General features: G+C 40.8%; 1 protein-coding gene across 1 annotated transcript in view; it reads left to right on the top strand.

Annotated features, from left to right (window-relative positions):
• Positions 1-836: 836 nt before the first annotated feature.
• tmc2a (transmembrane channel-like 2a) overlaps positions 837-19,861 on the top strand; it is a 45,870-nt gene continuing 26,845 nt past the window's right edge. Inside the window, exons 1-9 of the mRNA XM_048189929.1 lie at positions 837-1,597; positions 4,746-4,895; positions 6,782-6,872; positions 7,231-7,312; positions 7,538-7,644; positions 7,804-7,902; positions 8,488-8,630; positions 10,067-10,214; positions 10,458-10,646. Of these exons, the coding sequence (XP_048045886.1) occupies positions 1,185-1,597; positions 4,746-4,895; positions 6,782-6,872; positions 7,231-7,312; positions 7,538-7,644; positions 7,804-7,902; positions 8,488-8,630; positions 10,067-10,214; positions 10,458-10,646 (1,422 nt within the window). The 5' untranslated portion in view covers positions 837-1,184. The remainder of the gene's footprint in view (positions 1,598-4,745; positions 4,896-6,781; positions 6,873-7,230; positions 7,313-7,537; positions 7,645-7,803; positions 7,903-8,487; positions 8,631-10,066; positions 10,215-10,457; positions 10,647-19,861) is intronic.

The raw sequence follows: 19,861 nt of genomic DNA on the forward strand, positions 1-19,861 counted from the left end.
CTGGTAAAGACACCTTCTGCTATCAAAATCTTTGCAGACTAGTTTAAAATGGCATTGGCAAGAATCCCTCTATACTGTGACAACTGTTGACAGCTGTATAATACTGCAAATGCTCATTTGGAATAATTTATGTTGCAGATTCTCCTAACCACAGAAATTTTAAAGAAAGAGCATGTCAAAATGAAAGTGCAAAACTTAATATAGTGTGAAAAGTGCTTAATTGTCTTTGAAGGAAAACCTAAACCTTCATTAAATCTTTAAGGAGGCTCTTCTTGTGACAGCAGCATTAGGTGTCATGTGTCCCAATGAGTGAGAGTGCATCGAACAGTTTAAATGGATGTGGTGTACCATCCTGCGGGTCATCCAGAATGCTTTTTGATTGTTCCTTTAAACACTGATGGAATTTAAATATGCTCTTCTGAGAGGCTAGATTTGTTTTGCTTCATGTAAGTTCTCAGATCATTTTAATGTTGAGCTGTTTTTGTGCTTTGTATTAATTCCTTTGTCTTTCCTTTCTCTCTCTAAAAGATTTAACCTGAACTCAAATCGACCGGAAAATTGTTCCAGCTCATTTAACATACTAATATCGATCGCACAGGTGAGGTCACGTGTCGTTGCTATGGCAATAGGGAGTCAGTTACTCGAGAGCAGCTGCACACCTGTGCAGTAATTTGTTAGACCACAGGTGCAAGGGAAATAATTCAGAGACTAATAAAGATCGGAAAGGCAGCAAAATGCCAAAGAAAAGTGATACAGCAAGAAAACTGGAAGATGGTGAGTACTTTTTTATTTCAAATGTAGCATAATTTAACAGTTACATTTAACCCTAATGACCATTATTTTAGTGATAAATTGTTTAAAATCATGCCATCTGACATTTTGTACTTATGGAAGCTACTCATACATTTATTTCTTTATTTTTTGATAGTGGGAATAGATATTGATGGAGATGTGGAGAGTGCTGAAGGTAAGAAAAAAAGATTACAATGAATCGTTTTTCTTTATTTTCAACTATCTTTTTCTTTAATTAGTGGTGGTGTATAAGGCAAACATCAATATTTCTGTTGCACATAACCTAGAAAACACTCAGAAATAGTGACAGCAAGTTTTTTTTTTTTTTTTTGTAACAATCTGTGTTTATCTGTGTTACTCAGCCAGAATGTCTTGTTTTTTTTTTGCATGATATGCATTTTCATTACACTACAATTATGCTCTCTTTTTTCTCAGAGGACAAAAAAGCAAAAGGCAAAGGTGCTAAAAAAACAGCAGCCGGTAAACGGGGCAAAGCAGCCGCCAGTGAGGATGGTGAGGATGAAGATGAGGATGATGAACCCCCCAGAGGTCGTCGAGCAACCAATAAAAAGAAAGTTGCACAGGCAGATGAGGAAGACAGTGATGATGATTTTCCACAGAGGAGACGTGCCGGGAACAGGAGAAGAGGAAAAGTGCGAGAGAGTGGAGGAGATGGGGAAAACGAGAAGTCCGGGAGAAAAAACAGAAGAGGTGGGAACAAAAAGAAAGATGCTAAGGGAAAAGGAAAAGACAAGGACAATGACAAAGACAGCGACAAAGATGAAAAGAGGAAAAAGAACAGTAGGTATGCTGACACAAGTGGTATCAAGATAGAATTGGATAATTAAATGATAATTAATTGATTTCATTAACTGCTCATGAGTCACGACACCCAAGAGATCACTGAATATAAGACAAAACTCTCCTGAAACTCCAGTAATAGATAAACCAACTTAAACTTTTTCTCTTGTCCATCCCTAAAGTTCTATTGAAATGTTTCTAGTTTATTACGGTGTAATTTACATGCCATATTTCCATGTTATTTACAAAAGCAGTTTGTTTTGTTATAAAATATATGGTCAACTATCCGAGCCTCTCCCTATAAACGCGACAGTATCATTTTAACTATTCAAAGCCATTGCATTTTTAATACTATGTCTCCCCATACTCTGTAGACAAACACTTGTACTAGTTAGACCTCAAGTCGTTATCTCCATTTTAAAAGCATATAAGCTCAATATTAGTGTTAGTCTTATGGGTACAAAACAAATCTACATTTTTGTCTTATTTTTTTAATCAACATTTAAAAAAAAAATCTTTTGCACTTTATTTTGTGTCCTTGTTACAGTGTAATTACATAAATAAGTATTAAAACGTCATTATGGTTACACTTTCTTTTTTAAGATGCCCTTGTTACAGTGTAATTATTCAATAATGTATGCACTAATATTAACTAACAACATGTACTTACTATATAATTAGGGTAAGGGTTTGGTTTATAGTTAGTTGCATGTAACTATGCATAATTTACTTTTATTACTACAGCAATTACATGTAAATGTGTAACAAGGACAATGTTACCGGTATTACTATAAGTTTAGGGTTGGTTTGCTTGTAATTAAGCATAAATTAATGTTATTACTATTGTAAAAACAAATGAAGTTTGGTTCCAAAACGCGATAAACGCCTTTTTTTTTTTTTTTTCTTTTTTTTTTTTTTTTTAAATTGAGTTTCCGCCAAAATCAGTATTGGATAGGTATTGTATCTGGTCGGTATTGAAAAGTAATTTGTTAATTTTGCACAAAATGCGATATCCCTCTCTTTCCAAAACGCGACAAACGCGTCTCCCTTCTCTGCAGAATGCGATACATCCGCTCAACCAATCGCAGCGCACCATTCCACGCACTGTAAACAGCAATGGCGGCGCTCTGAATATACTCGGCATCCTAGTTTTCTTTAACTATTTTGTACTTTGTGATAGATTAAAAAAAATAAATAAATTTAAAAAAAAAAAAACGGAAAAATGAATAATTTTGACGCATTGATGAACCTTCAAACTTCTGTCACGGTCCCCAAAACTGAATAATGGACAGTTTTTAAAAGGCGTTTTTAATACCAATGTACTCGGCATCTGTATTTATTTTAACTGTGCGGTGGCGCCAGATAGTCTTTAATCGGTAAAGACAAACAGAGACATAATTAATTTATAACATTAACAAGATGACTTGTTGAATTCACGGAGTTGTTGTGAAGCCACTCCTTCGTTATTTTAGCTGTGTGCTTAGGGTCATTGTCTTGTTGGAAGGTAAACCTTCGGCCCAGTCTGAGGTCCTGAGCACTGTGGAGAAGGTTTTCGTGCAGGATATCCCTGTACTTGGCCGCATTCATCTTTCCCTCAATTGCAACCAGTCGTCCTGTCCCTGCAGCTGAAAAACACCCCCACAGCATGATGCTGCCACCACCATGCTTCACTGTTGGGACTGTATTGGACAGGTGATGAGCAGTGCCTGGTTTTCTCCACACATACCGCTTAGAATTAAGGCCAAAAATGAGACCAGAGAATCTTATTTCTCACCATCTTGGAGTCATTCAGGTGTTAAACTCCATGCGGGCTTTCATGTGTCTTGCACTGAGGAGAGGCTTCGCTCGGGCCACTCTGCCATAAAGCCCCGACTGGTGGAGGGCTGCAGTGATGGTTAACTTTCTACAACTTTCTCCCATCTCCCGACTGCATCTCTGGAGCTCAGCCACAGTGATCTTTGGGTTCTTCTTTACTTCTCTCACCAAGGCTCTTCTCCCCCGATAGCTCAGTTTGGCCGAACGGCCAGCTCTAGGAAGGGTTCTGGTCGTCCCTAACATCTTCCATTTAAGGATTATGGAGGCCACTGTGCTCTTAGGAACCTTAAGTGCAGCAGAAATATTTTTGTAACCTTGGCCAGATCTGTGCCTTGCCACAATTCTGTCTCTGAGCTCTTCAGGCAGTTCCTTTGACCTCATGATTCTCATTTGCTCTGACATGCACTGTGAGCTGTAAGGTCTTATATAGACAGGTGTGTGGCTTTCCTAATCAAGTCCAATCAGTATAATTGTTACGTTCCACGTGTGTTGTGTGTGCACTTTTTATGCTCTTCTGCCCTACTTTCTCTCTGTCTGCAGGTCTGCGTTTATTGGCTGCTTCGGCTGCCAATCTTTATTCCTGACGTCATGATGCCCTGCCTATTTGTTGATGCGCCAGCTGTATTTAAGGGCTTGAATTGACCGTGTTTGGCGTGTGCCAGGCCAGCGTACCTCGTGCTCCAACGTGGCCAGTTGTTTCGGGCTATTGCCATTCGTTTTGGGCTATTGCCATTTGTTTCGGGCTATTGCCATTTGTTTCTTCGGTTAACTCGCTTTGTGCAGTTTTGCTTTGTGACGTGAGCTTTGATCTATTTATAGATTCGTGTAACAATAATCAAACACAGCTAGACTCAAGTGAAGGTGTAGAACCATCTCAAGGATGATCAGAAGAAATGGACAGCACCTGAGTTAAATATATGAGTGTCACAGCAAAGGGTCTGAATACTTATGACCATGTGATATTTCAGTTTTTATTTTTTTTAAATCTGCAAAAATGTCAACAATTCTGTGTTTTTCTGTCAATATGGGGTGCTGTGTGTACATTAATGAGGAAAAAAAAATGAACTTAAATGATTTTAGCAAATGGCTGCAATATAACAAAGAGTGAAAAACTTAAGAGGGTCTGAATACTTTCCGTACCCACTGTATAGACATGCACACACACAGATGCAGATATCATATATACAGTATATATATATATATATATATATATATATATACACACACACACATATAAACACAAACATTTATGTTAGATGCAATTAATCATTTTAACATCAGTAAAAATAAATAATTATTATGTAAGAATAAAGATAACATCATGTTCTATGTCTTAGTGGTGATGATTCCAAATCAGATGAAGAGGAGGAGTCCATGTCTGAAGGAGAAATGGCCAAACTGATGGAGGAGGTGGAGGAGAAGAAGAAACTGATAGCAAACATCAGGAACAAGCCCTGGCGAATGAAAAGACGACTTAAAGTCCTCAAGTACTGAGAAATCTTAAATGTAATGCAAAAAAATGTTAAAATGAATCAGTAAGCTTCAAGACACCACATTAAGCTGTGACTAAATTCACAATACAGCAAGTTCTTAAGTGCCTTATTGTTTTTATAAAACAATTAATATAAAATAAATGTATTAAGGACAAATTTTTATGAAAACATTATTTTATTAACCCTCTGGTGCTGCTCGCATGGTGGTCAAAAATGACAGATTTTTTTTTAATTTCGATTAAATTAATGTACTATATTTTAATTTTTATGGAATGGTTATGATCCATTTATTACCTGTTAACCACTTTATGAGCATAGACCTGAAAAATATATTTTCGAAAACATGTTTTACTCTACTATGAGAAAATCAAAGCCATAAATCTGTCAGGGTTGGAAGGAGTGAGGACTCAAATGCAGGAAGAGAGGGCTTTTTATTAATAAAAATAAAACAAAACAAGACAACAAAAACTACCCCGTGGGGGAAAACTTGACCTAGGCTAGACTTGACTTGACAAAGAGGGAACACACATGGGAAAATACGACAACCGAATATACAACAACAAACCAACACAGGACTGCAAACACAAGGAGAATAAGTAGGGAACAAACAAGGCAGGTAATGATGTGGAACAGGTGGGGCAAATTAACCAATGAACAGATAACAAGATGGGCGGGGTCCAGACAATAGAAAGGTGAGCACATGGCACAAGGAAACACAAACCAGCTGGGTGCAATGAAACAGGATAATGAGTCCGGGAAGTGTGTTATGGGAAATTGAGTTCACGGGTGTGGTGAGGAACCGTCCTGGATGGAGTGCCCTCTGGTGGCTAACTAGAGCACTCCAACTGGTGATCATGACAAAATCTAAACAAGTTGTTCTCCAAATTTGAGGTTGATATCTCAAGATGTTAGCTTTCAGTAAAATTTTGTTTGGGCGCAGTACCAAACCTTCTCACTAGATGAAATTCGTCTCCCAATGTGGCAATTTTTGACCGCGAGGAGTACAAGTGTGACTATTTTTTTTCAGGACCATTTGTTTGTATGTGTATGTGTTCACATAGCAAGTGCCAAAACCTTTACCAATTTTCACACCATTCCAATAAAGTACAAAATTCTAAAAAACAAAACAAAACATAACATTTTTTGGTCAGAAATGACCAAACAGCACCAAAGGGTTAAATGGTTTCAGTTCATTCTTCCACTAACAAATATAAAGGGATGCTCCCTACAATGAAAAAAGAAAGAAAAAGAAAAAAATTAAACTTGAAAACTCAAATGAAAATTCTGTAAGCATTTACTAACCCTCTTGGCGTTCCAAAGCTGTTTCTTTCTTCTTTGAAACACAAAAGAAAAGAAGATATTTTTAAGAATGTTGGGAACCAAACAACCACACACAAACACACAGACACACACACACAAGATATTTTGATATGATGTGATGATGAAATTTTCATTTTGGGGTGGAGTATCCCTTTAAGTTACTCCACCCCAAAATGAAAATTCCATCATCATATCATCATTTACCTTCATGTTATCTTAAAATTGTAAAATTGTATGACTTTCTTTCTTCTTGTAGTTTAAATGGTTTTAACATTTTAATAGCCATTGCATGAGAGTTGTGCTGTGCTCTGACAATATATACTCAATTGTAAAAAAAAGTTTTCCACATCACATGTGGTTTTCATTTTCTACTACGTATTCTAAGATATCTTCGAAGTGTTTGTTATTCTAATTAAAGACTTTATTTGTGTAACTCCTTCATGCAATTTCTGCGAACCACTGTTCCATTACATTAAGTCTTACAGTGAGCATTTTCAGTGATGATTAAAGTTTTTAAATCTCCTCCTCCTCACATTCCCATGTTCTCCTTGTGTCTGTAGAGAGGCTCAGCAGTTTGTGGATAAATTTGAAGGTGCTTTGGGCAAAGGGAAAGGCAGGAAGCTGTATGCCTACAAAGTGATGATGATGAAGGTAGGAATATAAAAATCTTCACTTTATGCATCACTATTACTGTTGCTGAAAATAAAACATTTTAAGAGAGATCAGACCAGAATGTCAACTAGAGACTTTGCAGTGGACATTTTTCACTAGAGCAGGTAAGCAACCACCTAGCAATGCCCTAGTAACCACCCAGAACTATCTAACAACAACTTAGTAATGGGTTAAAACACAATGTGAATACCTTAGCAACCACATTGCAAAACCCTAGCATCACAGCGGCAACATGTATATGCAAATGCCAAAAACATTTTCTTGACCAACGTAAAAATCTAGGTACCTGCATGCAGACTCCTAAAATTTCCTATTTGCTTTGTGTCCCATCATACAGAAATGGATAAAGTTTCAAAGAGATTTTGAAAATTTTAGGACATCGTGCATCCCATGGGAGCGGAAAATAAAGGAAGTTGAGAGTGAGTACTAACCCCCCCCATTCACGTTACATACAGGAATGGTGCATCTCATTTAAGCTGTCTTACTGATAATAGAAAATGATTTCTTTGACATGTATTGAATTTATTGAATTAGAAATTTAGCCATATTTATTTATTTGAATGTTTCTTGCAAGTAAAAAAATAAGAGGTACTAAATTGAAAGTTCCTTATTCGGAGCCTTGGCAATGTTTCATCCATTTGCAGGTCACTTTGGCTCCTCAGTTGCTTCCTACTTTATTTTCCTCCGTTGGATGTACGGTATGAATTTGGTCCTATTCGGCTTGACCTTTGGCCTGGTTGTGATACCAGAGGTCAGTTTATTATCAAATATGTTGTGCTTTACTTACATAGCAATACAATTATGCTCTTTTGCCTTAAATTTGCATAAACTATCTTTCTAATATTTCTATCTATAAAAATGGCTGCTGCCCTTCACAAATGATTTAAACATCAACAAAATCATCCGCAAGGTTCTCATGGGACTTCCATATGGGTCCATTCCACGGAAAACTGTTCCGAGAGCAGAGCAAGACACTGCTATGGACTATTCTGTTCTCACGGATTTCAATGTAAGATCATGATACATGTTTACAATGGGGTCCGAAAGTCTGAGACCACTAGTTAAAACATGTCTTTTTCGCATTTTAAATACAATTTAGCAAACGTTTTGAGTGAAAGTTGAATTGAAAAATAAACATGAATTTCAGACCGTCTTAGTATTTTATGTCACACTTTTAACAGTAGCAGCATGAACTCCAGAAGTTCATGTAAAACCTAATAGTCATGTTCTTTTCTGCATGATTTGAGAATTAATATATTGTGCTACAATGGGAGCAAGAGCATCTGTTTAAATTAGTTTGAATAATCAATACCACAAATGTACTTATTTTATTAGTGACCCAGAAATTGTGCAGAACCTGAAATGTTTCATTCATTTTGCATCATTTTAAATTTTCTGTTTATTTACAGGTTTAAATTAAATTTTAAACCCCAGATTTTTAAAACAGTCTCAGATTTTTGACCCCCCTGTACATATTTTCTTTGAAAACTGTGTCATGATATTAGAGAGTTACACAGTGTTTGTCACATTTCTTATTACTGTAATATAAATGTATGGTTATCAATAACGCTTTTTGATGCCTTCTCTTTGACAGGGTTACTGCAAGTACTCAGTACTTTTCTATGGCTACTATAATAACCAGAGAACCATTGGCTTCCTGAAGTTTCGTCTCCCTCTGTCCTACCTCATGGTGGGCATTGGGACCTTCGGGTATAGCCTCATGGTTGTGATCCGAACGTGAGTCCCTCTTTCATTCATTGCTAGATGTTGTAGCAATGACATGAAATGTTCTTGAGAAGTACATATGACTGTGAATGTATAAAAAAAAATGTTAATCATCAAAGTATCATTGTTATTTAGTTCTTCATGGATGACAAAAGGTTGTACAGAATCTGTTGTATTGTCTTTAATTCTACATCTAAAATAGTTAAAAAAGATTGTCTTGTCAGATTAGACAGCTAATGAAGAAAAAATAAACAATAAACCTTACAATTTAAAGGTGAAGTGTTTAATTTTAGCACTAGTGGAATTGTTGCAAAAAATAACAATTGTAACGTTAACACTCCTACTATCACTCACTACTAATTAGTTCCCCAAACACTCGAGCAAGGCTTCCGGTGTCATCCACTTTCAGTTAATTTACTGTACAAAAACAGTCTGTTATGCTGCTTGATACTGCAAACTGTTACTGATACTGTAAACACAGTTTTGTAGCACAGATAGTTTTACCGTTTACTACACTTTATGATGCTTCTAGTTATTTATCTGTAAAAGTTAATGAATTGGAAGTCTCACATATTAACAGAAAATGGCTGCAAAACTGCATTTTAATTTTGATTAAATTGTTGTAGTTTCCGAATTTTCCGAATATTTATATGTATATCCACAATATGCTTTACATGTGCATTTTACACATGCATTCCAAACAAAATTTGTGCAGATGCAAAGATCAACATTTAGCGTTATACAACAGGGAGAAGCTTGAGTCTTGTCAAAGAAATATGCAAGCATGTTTCCACGTCAGTAACAAAACAATAAGGTAATTGTGAGATTAAAAAAGAGATGCAATTACGAATAGTAGCAATTTTGAGATATAAAGTTGCAATTATGAGAAATAGTCACAATTACGAGAAATAGTCAAAATTGTGTGATGAAAACTTGCAATTAGAGGAAATATAGTCAGTATTTTTAGCAATAAAGTCACATTCATGACATATGCATTGTGAGATATAAAATTAGAATATGAAATAAAGGTGTAATTGGGAGATATAAAAAAATTAGCTGCACAAACTAATGGCACAATTATGAGAAAAAAGTTGTGACAAAAAAGTTGCAATTGAGAAACTAAAAAAAAAAAAAACACCTTTCCAAATCATTCATGTCATGGTTGTTTTCTGTGAACTGACTGAAATAAATGAAAATCTTCCCTTCCTCCCATTATATTTGTGAACAAGGGCAATCAACCCTCTGGGGAAAGGAAGACATATTTAACATAAAAAAACTTCACCTTTAAATACAAAACATTTTCTTCAGTGAGCCTAACAGAAAGTTCATTGTGTATTACCAACACGATTGTTGTTGTTTTGACTGCAATTGGAAATTGCGCTTCTGTTATCCTGCCGGCGAGATTGGATTCTCTACAATTGCTGAATAAAGTCCACTCTCGCTGTTAGGATGGCTAAAAACGCAGATGTGGGGGGAGGGGATGGAGAAGACAGTGAGTTCACCTTTGCCTGGAAGATGTTCACCAGCTGGGATTATCTTATTGGGAACGCGGAGACAGCCGACAATAAATATGCCTCCATCACCACCAGCTTCAAAGTATGTGCTTTTGTGTATATGTGGAAGTGCTTGGGTAGGTGTAAGTGTGTGTGCTGACCACTGCATTTTTTTTTCACGGTCTGGTTGTCCTTTTAGAGATCTGAGGAGGTCAACTCTCTGTAAGACCAAAATAATCTGACCAGATCAAGTGATATGTTTTATATAAATTTTGCATGCTCTGTAGCTCCAATATGGTCATGCATGAGGATTTTCTCAGTTTGGAACCTCTAATGTGTTCTGCAGGAGTCCATTGTGGATGAGCAGGAGAACCAAAAGGATGAGAACATTCATCTGAGGAGATTCTTACGTGTCCTAGCCAACTTTCTCATCACCTGTACACTGGGTGGAAGTGGCTATCTCATCTACTTTGTAGTCAAACGATCCCAAGAGTTTGCGAACATGGACAACCTCTCATGGTACGAGAAGAATGAGGTAAATATAAGTACAAGACCACATTCAATATCTTGTCTTAAGTAAACTAACAAGATACATGGGTTGGTCAATCAAACTGAAACACTGGCCAATAGTGCCCAAGAGCGCATCAAATGCGTGAGCAGGAATCTCTCCGCTCACAGGTGGATTCCCTTCTGGCGCAAAACTGGACGCGTGCTCTCTCTCACTCAGATATTACATGTGTGTGCTCAAACGTTGTCCTCCTGCATGTGCACTTTTGAATCTAGAATTGTCTTCTTTCCAGGATGTAATGTTGCCAGAAGCGCAACATTATAGTGTGGGCACTGGGCACCCACCAGCAAAAAAAAAAAAATAATCGGCCAAGTTTGCCAATGAATGTAAGTCAGTATTCACATAGCATAATAATAGTAAATTTATCTGTCTCACGTGTCCTGCATTGTCCCGCAAAATCACATCTATTATCCTGCAACAGATCAATCGCCAGGTGGTCACCCTAGATTCAGACCATGCACTTAGATTGTCAAAATAGGGCCCTAAGATTCTGAGTTCTGAGTATAACAATCTTTGTCAGAAGATATCAAAAAGCTGGCACGCCAAAAGCGCAGAGAGCAAGAAGTCAGAAGTAGAAGACGTGAAACTAACACAGGCCGAGGTCATTTATATACTGTACCTTAAGTATAGGAAAATTTACATCCCACCTAAAGGCCCGTTTGGACAGATAAGAAACTAAACTCTCTGTTGTGTCAGTGATATATGTTTTCCTGCTATAAGAATCGTGACCATCCCGTTAGAGTTAACATTAACCAGAAAGTCAAAAATAACCACCCAAGATGTGGGTTTAACACCTTATTGGAAAAACAGGAACGCAAAGTTTTTCACATTTTAAATATCAAGTCTTACATTGTGCAAAATATTATTTCAGGAAAGGTGGAAATGTACATCAAGTTCAAATGAGCAACAAATTATGAGAACATCATCGCTTCTGCAGTACATGGCAGGCGTCCAATATCTAACCACAAGAGTACAAAATATCTTGTCACATAGGAACATTTGAAGAACAATTGAACACAGCAAGCATACGCTCAAACGATAATACCGTGAGATGTAGCAAATTAGCTCAAAGAAATATGAATAATTAATCATAACTAGTTATAATTAATTATAAATATTTGGATCAGTTAATAAAATTAACTTAATGTAAAAAAAAAAAAATAATATTACAATCAATTAACCTGTTTGGCCAATGAACACTCAGTGTTTATTGTTTATTAATTCATTGTTTATTAATTCTAAGAAATGTTAATTTCCAGGTTATGGGAAATAACATTCTTATTGTACAGTACTACTCAGAGTGTAACATTCGGATGTGAAATGAGCAAACGAAGGAGTGAATCTACATGCAGAAGCAATTTAATGATAAGACTTAGAAAAGAAACATGAAGCACAACATACAAACAAACATTAATGACTCATAACCATGAATGAACACAAGGACTATAAATACTCAGGGAAAACCAACTAAACAAGGTGTTATGAATGGAGACTCAGACAGGGGATCCAAGTGCAGCATTTTATTAAAAGAGAGCATAGTCGTACAGGCTGGGTCGAACAGGGGCAAACAGGAACATCAGAGACAGGCAGGATCGTAGTCAGAGAACAGGCAGTGGTCAAAAGGCAGGCAGAGAGCATTCACAGTCCAGGAAACAATACACAATCCAAAGGTATGCGGCAGAGAATCATAAACGGGAAACAGGCAAGGTCGAGGACAGGCAGGCAGACAGGGAATGAACGCTCGGAATTGTAACATGAGTTAACAAGACTTCGCGGTGAGGTGCTGTGTGTGAAAGTCCTTTATAGTCCTGGTAATGATCTGCAGCTGGGTGTGGTGATCAGTGTAGTGTGCTAGGCTGTATGTGGCAACAGGTGATTGGTGTGGAGTGAACATGTGACTGACAGGTAGTGGGAAGTGTAGTCCGGGAACTGACAGGAACAGACGGTGATCATGACACAAGGTAATAAGGGGGTGTGGCAAATAGGAAGCACCTGGAAAACTTAATATGAACTATAAACGCAAAAAACATAACATAAGAGTCCAAACTTTTGTAAATTTGTAACAGAACCCTGGGATGAAGGGCCAGAGCCTTAGAGTGGGAAAAGGCCTGGAGACTAAGATGGAGCAGGCAGGGCAAGCTGCACAGGTAGAGTAAGATGGTCAAGCGGACGGGTTGAACCAACTAACCACAGCAGCGCAGACAATCCCAGAGACCTCCACGGTGGAGATGATGACCACCACAGCAGTGTAATCGGGGCTGGGGGTCTCCACGGTGGAGATGATGACCACCACAGCAGTGTAATCGGGGCTAGAGGTCTCCACGGTGGAGATGATGACCACCACAGCAGTGTAATCAAGGCTGGAGGTCTCCACGGTGGATCTTGAGAAATGGGCGGAACTACAAAAAAGGGCACAGGCAGGGTAGTAAGTGTCTCTGAGGCCAAAGATAAACACACAGGGAATTCAAAATCTATCTCCTTGACCATAACAGGACTAGCAAGAAGTTCAGAAAAGATCTCTATAGTCTCTAACTCAACAAGGAGTTCACAAGCGATCTCTGGCTCTCCAACTGGGCAGACATTAAAGTCAGAGGACACAGGAAGTTCAAAGCCAGCTTTAGTCATAACGGAGCCAACAGGGAATATAAAAGTTCAGAAATGACCTCAGAGCCATCAGGAAACACAAAAAGTTCAGGAACAGTGCCCACGACCGAAACAGAGGCATTAGAGTTCACATGGGTTTCAGAATTTGCGCTTGCAGCAGAAACATGAGTATCCAAAGACACAAAAAGTTCAGAAAGTCCTCCCGCCGCTGACTCGGGTGAAATAGGTGGCATGTGTGCAGCCCAAACACACCAAATGGCAGTAGCCATTACAGAGAGAACAAACAAACAGTCTGCCTCCAAGTCGAGCGGCGCTCCATCCGAGGAACTAGAAAGTGCTGAGGCAGACAGGCTTGAGTGCGTAGCAACCGGCGAACCTGGGCTTGAGTGCGTAGCAACCGGCAAACCTGGGCTTGAGTGCGTAGCAGTTCACAGTGAAGGAAGATCCGCACAACTGCAGGGCCAGATCAATATACTGAGCCAGGGTCCAGCCGTCATTTTCCCACGGCATCAACTCAGCGATTTTCATATCCAGTCCGCTCCAAAAGCAGTCTATAAGGGTGGTTTCATCTAGTGGAGCGAGATGGCAAATAGCCACAAACTCCTCCACATAACACTCTATCGGTCGCCTGTTCTGGGACACGGTACTAAGTGCACTCACAAGGGCCTGGCTTGTTCCTGCTAGATCCATAGTTGATGAGTCGTTCTGTAACGTTTGGATGTGAAATGAGCAAACAAAGGAGTGGATCTACATGCAGAAGCAATTTAATGATAAGACTTAGAAAAGAAACATGAAGCACAACATACAAACAAACGTTAACGACTCATAACAATGAATGAACACAAGGACTATAAATACTCAGGGAAAACCAACTAAACAAGGTAATAAGGGGGTGTGGCAAATAGGAAGCACCTGGAAAACTTAATATGAATTATAAATGCAAAAAACATAACATAAGAGTCCAAACACAGCAAATTTGTAACACAGAGCATGTGGTCAGGATCTGCATGATTAGGGACTCCAGTATATGAGCATGAAACACGGACTTTACATGTGACATGAAGAAGACATTATTAACTAGACTAAACACTTAAAGGGATAGTTCACCCAAAAATGAAAATTTGATGTTTATCTGCTTACCCCCAGCGCATCCAAGATGTAGGTGTCTTTGTTTCTTCAGTAGAACACAAATGATGATTTTTAACTGCAACCGCTGCCGTCTGTCAGTGGTATAATGCAAGCCAGCGGGAACTTTGACTGTAAGAGTAAATAAAACACAACAGACAAATCCAAATTAAACCCTGTGGCTCGTGACGACACATTGATGTCTTAAGACACGAAACGATCGGTTTGTGCGAGAAACCGAACAGTATTTATATCATTTTTTACCTCTAAAACACCACTATGTCCAACTGCATTCATCACTCGATTCGTGAGGTCTGATAGCGCTCTGACAACGGCAGTGATGTCTCGCTGTCATGGAATGAAAGGAGGATGCAGATGCAAGTTAATCTCTTTAATAGAGCTTCACACAGTAGTCAGATTCCAAGCACACACAAGTAACATATAACAGACATCAGGAGAGTGGTAACACAGGGACGTCGATGGGCGATGAAGATCCGTGAAGAGTGGTGATCGATGAGCAGTGTCCGTGAAGTGATCCCAAATGTGAAGTCCAGAGAGTAATCCAATGAAACACGAGAAACAGGAAACAACGAGTAGAAGTCCAATCCAGGGAAACACACAACAAGCAACACGGGAAACAACACGCGGTCACAGCACAACGATCTGACAAACAAGAGACGAAAGACAAGGTGTTATATAGGCAGATGGTGATTGCTCACAGCTGCCGCTGATCATCAATCAGCGGCGACGCCCACACAAAACAATCAGGTGACACACCCACACCATCACACAGACACCAGAATGAGACAGCGGATTCATGAACCATGACAGTACCCCCTCTCCTAGGAACGCCTCACGGCGTTCCCAGAACTCCTTACCTGTCGATTGTAATCATCGATAAGGGAGTGATCCAGAATGTCTCTAGCAGGAACCCAACTTCTCTCCTCCGGACCGTAACCTTCCCAGTCCACCAAGTACTGGAATCCGCGTCCCCTCCGCCTCGAGTCCAGAATGCGATTAACCGAATAGGTTGGTTCCCCGTCTACAAGCCACGGCGGTGGGGGAACCGGAGTAGGCGGATTAAGATGTGAGTGAAAAACAGGCTTAATTTTGGAAACATGGAAGGCGGGATGAATCCTCCTGTACGCCGGAGGCAATTTGAGTTGGACTGCCACTGGGCTAATAATTTTAGTGACAGGAAATGGGCCGATGAATTTGGGAGCTAACTTATTGGCAACGGAACGGAGCGGAATGTTCTTGGTAGAAAGCCACACTTTTTGACCCACGACGTATACGGGAGGCTTTGACCGGTGGCGATCAGTCTTAGCCTTGGTGCGCGCCCTCACTTGCAACAGAGTCTCGCTGGCTCTGTTCCAAGTGCGGTGGCACCTCTGGACAAAGGCGTGAGCAGAGGGGACCGCGACTTCAGATTCCAGACTGGGAAACACAGGTGGCTGGTAACCTAAACTGCATTCGAATGGAGAGAGGCCCGTAGAAGACACTGGTAACGAATTGTGTGCGTACTCAATCATAGAGAGTTGTTGGCTCCAGGAGGAAGGATTCTTGGACGCCAAACATCGCAACATACGCTCTAAATCTTGGTTGGCTCTCTCGGTCTGCCCATTGGTCTGGGGATGGAACCCAGAGGAAAGACTAGCCGTCACGCCCAGCAGTCTACAAAACTCCTGCCAAAATTTGGACACAAACTGGGGACCCCTGTCGGACACGACATCTACCGGGAGGCCATGTAACCGAAAGATGTGGTCTACGACAGTAACTGCTGTCTCCTTGGCAGAGGGCAATTTGGTCAAGGGAATGAAATGGGTCGCCTTCGAGAACCGGTCCACTACGGTCAAAACAACCGTGTACCCCTGGGAGGGTGGGAGGGCGGTGACAAAATCTAGAGCGATGTGGGACCAGGGTCTCAAAGGGACAGACAGCGGTTGGAGTAACCCATCTGGAGGGCGGTTGGACGTCTTACCAGTGGCACAAACCGAGCAAGCCAAAACAAAACTGCGGATGTCCCGAGCCATAGCAGGCCACCAGAATCATTGCTTAACCAAAAATCTGGTTCGATTAACCCCTGGATGACAAGCCACGTTGGAACAATGTAGTGTTAATTTTGTCACCTATTTTTAATTTAGTCTTAGTCTTAGTCTTGTGGCAAATGTCCTTGTTAGTTTTAGTCATATTTAGTCATTCACATATTTTTTTTTGTTAGTCAAGTTTTAGTCGACTAAACGTCTCCTCATTTTAGTCTAGTTTTAGTCAAAAGAAAACTCAAGGTATCTTAGTCAAGTTTTAGTCGACTAAAAGTCTTTTAATTTTAGTCTAGTTTTAGTCAAAAATAACACATTATTACTGAGATTATTACTGATAAACATTTCAGTAAAAAAAGTGTTTCACATATCTCAAACATTGGTTAAATGTCATAATTACCTGACAAAATACACTTGTTGAATGATTTTTGTTGAATGCAAATGTTAAACGTGTCTGGTTTTCAATTTCTGATTTAGGACACACATTCACAAATGATTAACCTGTGCTGAAGAGTATTTTATTTTAACCAACACAATTCTAGGGAGGACTTGCGCTCAGGATTTTTTTATTTTTTTTTTTTTTGAGCGGTGTGTGGACGAACAGACCGCTGCTAACTATAACACACCGTTGCCAGGAAAAACAGAGCGTTGCCATGGACACACAGGATTCTAACCGTAGAGACGGAGCGCACTATTTTCTTTAGCGGAAGCAATACAATCGTTTTTAAATCAATAAACTCCTTTTTAAATCATCATTTTGTGTCAAATTATTGATTTATTTGGTAGGTAGTCAGCCTAATCAGCCTGTTGGGGTTGTATTAGCTATAACAACCGCCTCGCTCTGCATTATCCCTTACATAATTTAACATAAAAATAAAACTTTTTAAATAGCCAACTCAGAGTGTTTATTACAAATAAATGTCAATGAACAAACATGCATTTACAGCACCCCCACTTTCCGCGCCCGTGATGTGAAGACCCACACATGCATGTGGCAAAATAAGTAAGTTAACATAAAATATATATAACCTGCTTAATGTGAATTCTTTGTCCGCAGTGTTTCCCGTCAGTTATGATGACACATTCTGACTTTTTGTCAGTATCAAAACCGCAAACTCGTTCTGAACAGCTAATGAAAAAGCAGAGACGATTGTAGACGAAAATGAAGAGAGATTTTATCTTAGTTTTTATTTTATACAAAACATTTTCGTCTCGTCTTTTTTCGTCAACAATAATGCATGTTAATTTAGTCTTAGTCAGCGTTTTTGGACAGTGGTGCAGTCTTGTCATCGTCTCGTCTTAGTCATAAAAAAAAAGGTCGTTGACGAACATATTTCGTCTCGTCTCGTCTGACGAAATTAACACTAGAACAATGACCCCACTTGATGACGCAGGACCTTAACCCCTCCGGCACAAACAAACGGTTCGGTAGGCACCCGGGCGGAGGCGTTACCCCTTCTAAGGCCGCCAGGACCTTCGATTCGACCTCCCATGTAAGAGTGGAGACTACTAATGTCTCAGGAAGAATACACTCGGGAGTAGACGGGCGCTCGGATGGATCAAAAATACGAGATAAAGAATCGGGCTTGATGTTCTTGGAGCCCGGGCGGTACGATAGAAAAAAATCAAAACGTCCGAAAAAAAGTGCCCACCGAGCCTGCCTGGAGTTGAATCTTTTAGCCGATCGAATATATTCTAGGTTCTTGTGATCAGTCCAAACGATGAAGGGTACCCCCGACCCCTCCAACCAATGACGCCATTCTTCCAACGCTAATTTGACTGCCAACAACTCTCTGTTACCAATGTCATAATTGCGTTCAGCGGGAGACAAACGATGAGAAAAGTACGCGCAGGGATGCATCTTATCGTCTGAGGGCGCCCGCTGGGATAGAACTGCGCCTACCCCCACCTCTGACGCATCGACCTCCAAATCCGCTGTCTTCTCCTGTAACACAGAAACAGACACCGTGGGACAAGCAGACAAAAGACAAGACTTGTGACACAAAGTGCTCCATTCAGTGATGGTGTTGAGCTGCCAGTTGATCCGGGGATTGTGCTTAGTGAGCCAGGGATGTCCAAGAACTACAGGTGCGTGTGGTGAGTCCATGAGCATGAACTGAATCCGTTCGTTGTGGTTACCGGAGGTGATGAGGGTGACGTAATCTGTAGTCTGAGAGATGTTAGGGAGACGTTGACCATTGAGTGCGTTGACTGTAATCAGGTGAGTGAGTGAAGAGATGGGTAGTTCGTGCTGTTGTGCAAAGATGGTATCCATAAAGTTCCCCTCAGCCCCGGAATCAATGAGTGCATCGCAGGTGACGTTGTGAGTCGCCCATCTCAGTCTTACCGGGAGAAGGGTGGATGGTGAGGACTTCTCAGCGGAGATCCCGCCCGATAGTAGCCTCAAGTTTACTATCGGGCTTGGTCTTTTACTGGGCAAGACCTGAGGAAGTGTCCCGATGCACCGCAGTAAAGGCATAAGCCCAGGGATCTCCGCCTTTCTCTCTCCTCCCGGGAAAGCCGAGCTCTCCCTACCTGCATGGGCTCAGGATCTGATGCGGGACTGACCGTATCTACAGCACTGGCCGTTCGGCCCTCCGCTCCCTGCGCTCTGGTGCTGGGAGCCCCCAGGAACTCCAGTCTCTGGAGGCGGGAATCCACCCGTAAAGCGAGGTCAACCAGCCCGTTGAAGGTTTGGGGAAGATCCAGGGTGTAAATCTTGCGATGAATACGGTCGGCCAGCCCATGCAGGAACACATCCCACTGCACCTCCTCGTTCCATCGGCACTCTGCCGCGAGGGTGCGGAATTGGATGGCGTAGTCCGCGACCGTGCGGCTGCCCTGCTTGAGTTCGGTGAGTTGACGAGCGACCTCCTTGCCCGCAACCGCACGGTGGAACACCCTCTTCATCTCGGTGGAGAGTGCCAGGAACGAGGTACAGCATGGGTCTTGATTCTCCCACACCGCCGTCCCCCATAAGGCCGCCTTCCCGGTCAGTAGGGTATTCAAAAAGGCTCTGCAAAATTCAGGCTCACCGGCGTAACCCTGGGGCACAGGAAGGCAGGGCTCCGGCAGATCGCGTTGCTCCAGCGACGCGGGGGGAACAGGCGGTGGGGGTGGCGCAGTGGGAGCGCGAAGCTGTTGTAGTTGCTGGGAGAGCTCGGACACCTGTGTTACTAGCGCTTGGACAGCGCGTCCGGTGGAAGTGATGCTCTCCTGCTGCTGGTCCATGCGGGAGATACTGTGGTTGATGAACTCCGTTAAAGCTGCTGAACTCGCTGCATCCATGATTGGTCAGATCGTTCTGTCACGGAATGAAGGGAGGATGCAGATGCAAGTTAATCTCTTTAATAGAGCTTCACACAGTAGTCAGATTCCAAGCACACACAAGTAACATATAACAGACAGCAGGAG

This window comes from Megalobrama amblycephala, linkage group LG4, assembly GCF_018812025.1.
Source record: "Megalobrama amblycephala isolate DHTTF-2021 linkage group LG4, ASM1881202v1, whole genome shotgun sequence".
Lineage (NCBI taxonomy): Eukaryota > Metazoa > Chordata > Actinopteri > Cypriniformes > Xenocyprididae > Megalobrama > Megalobrama amblycephala.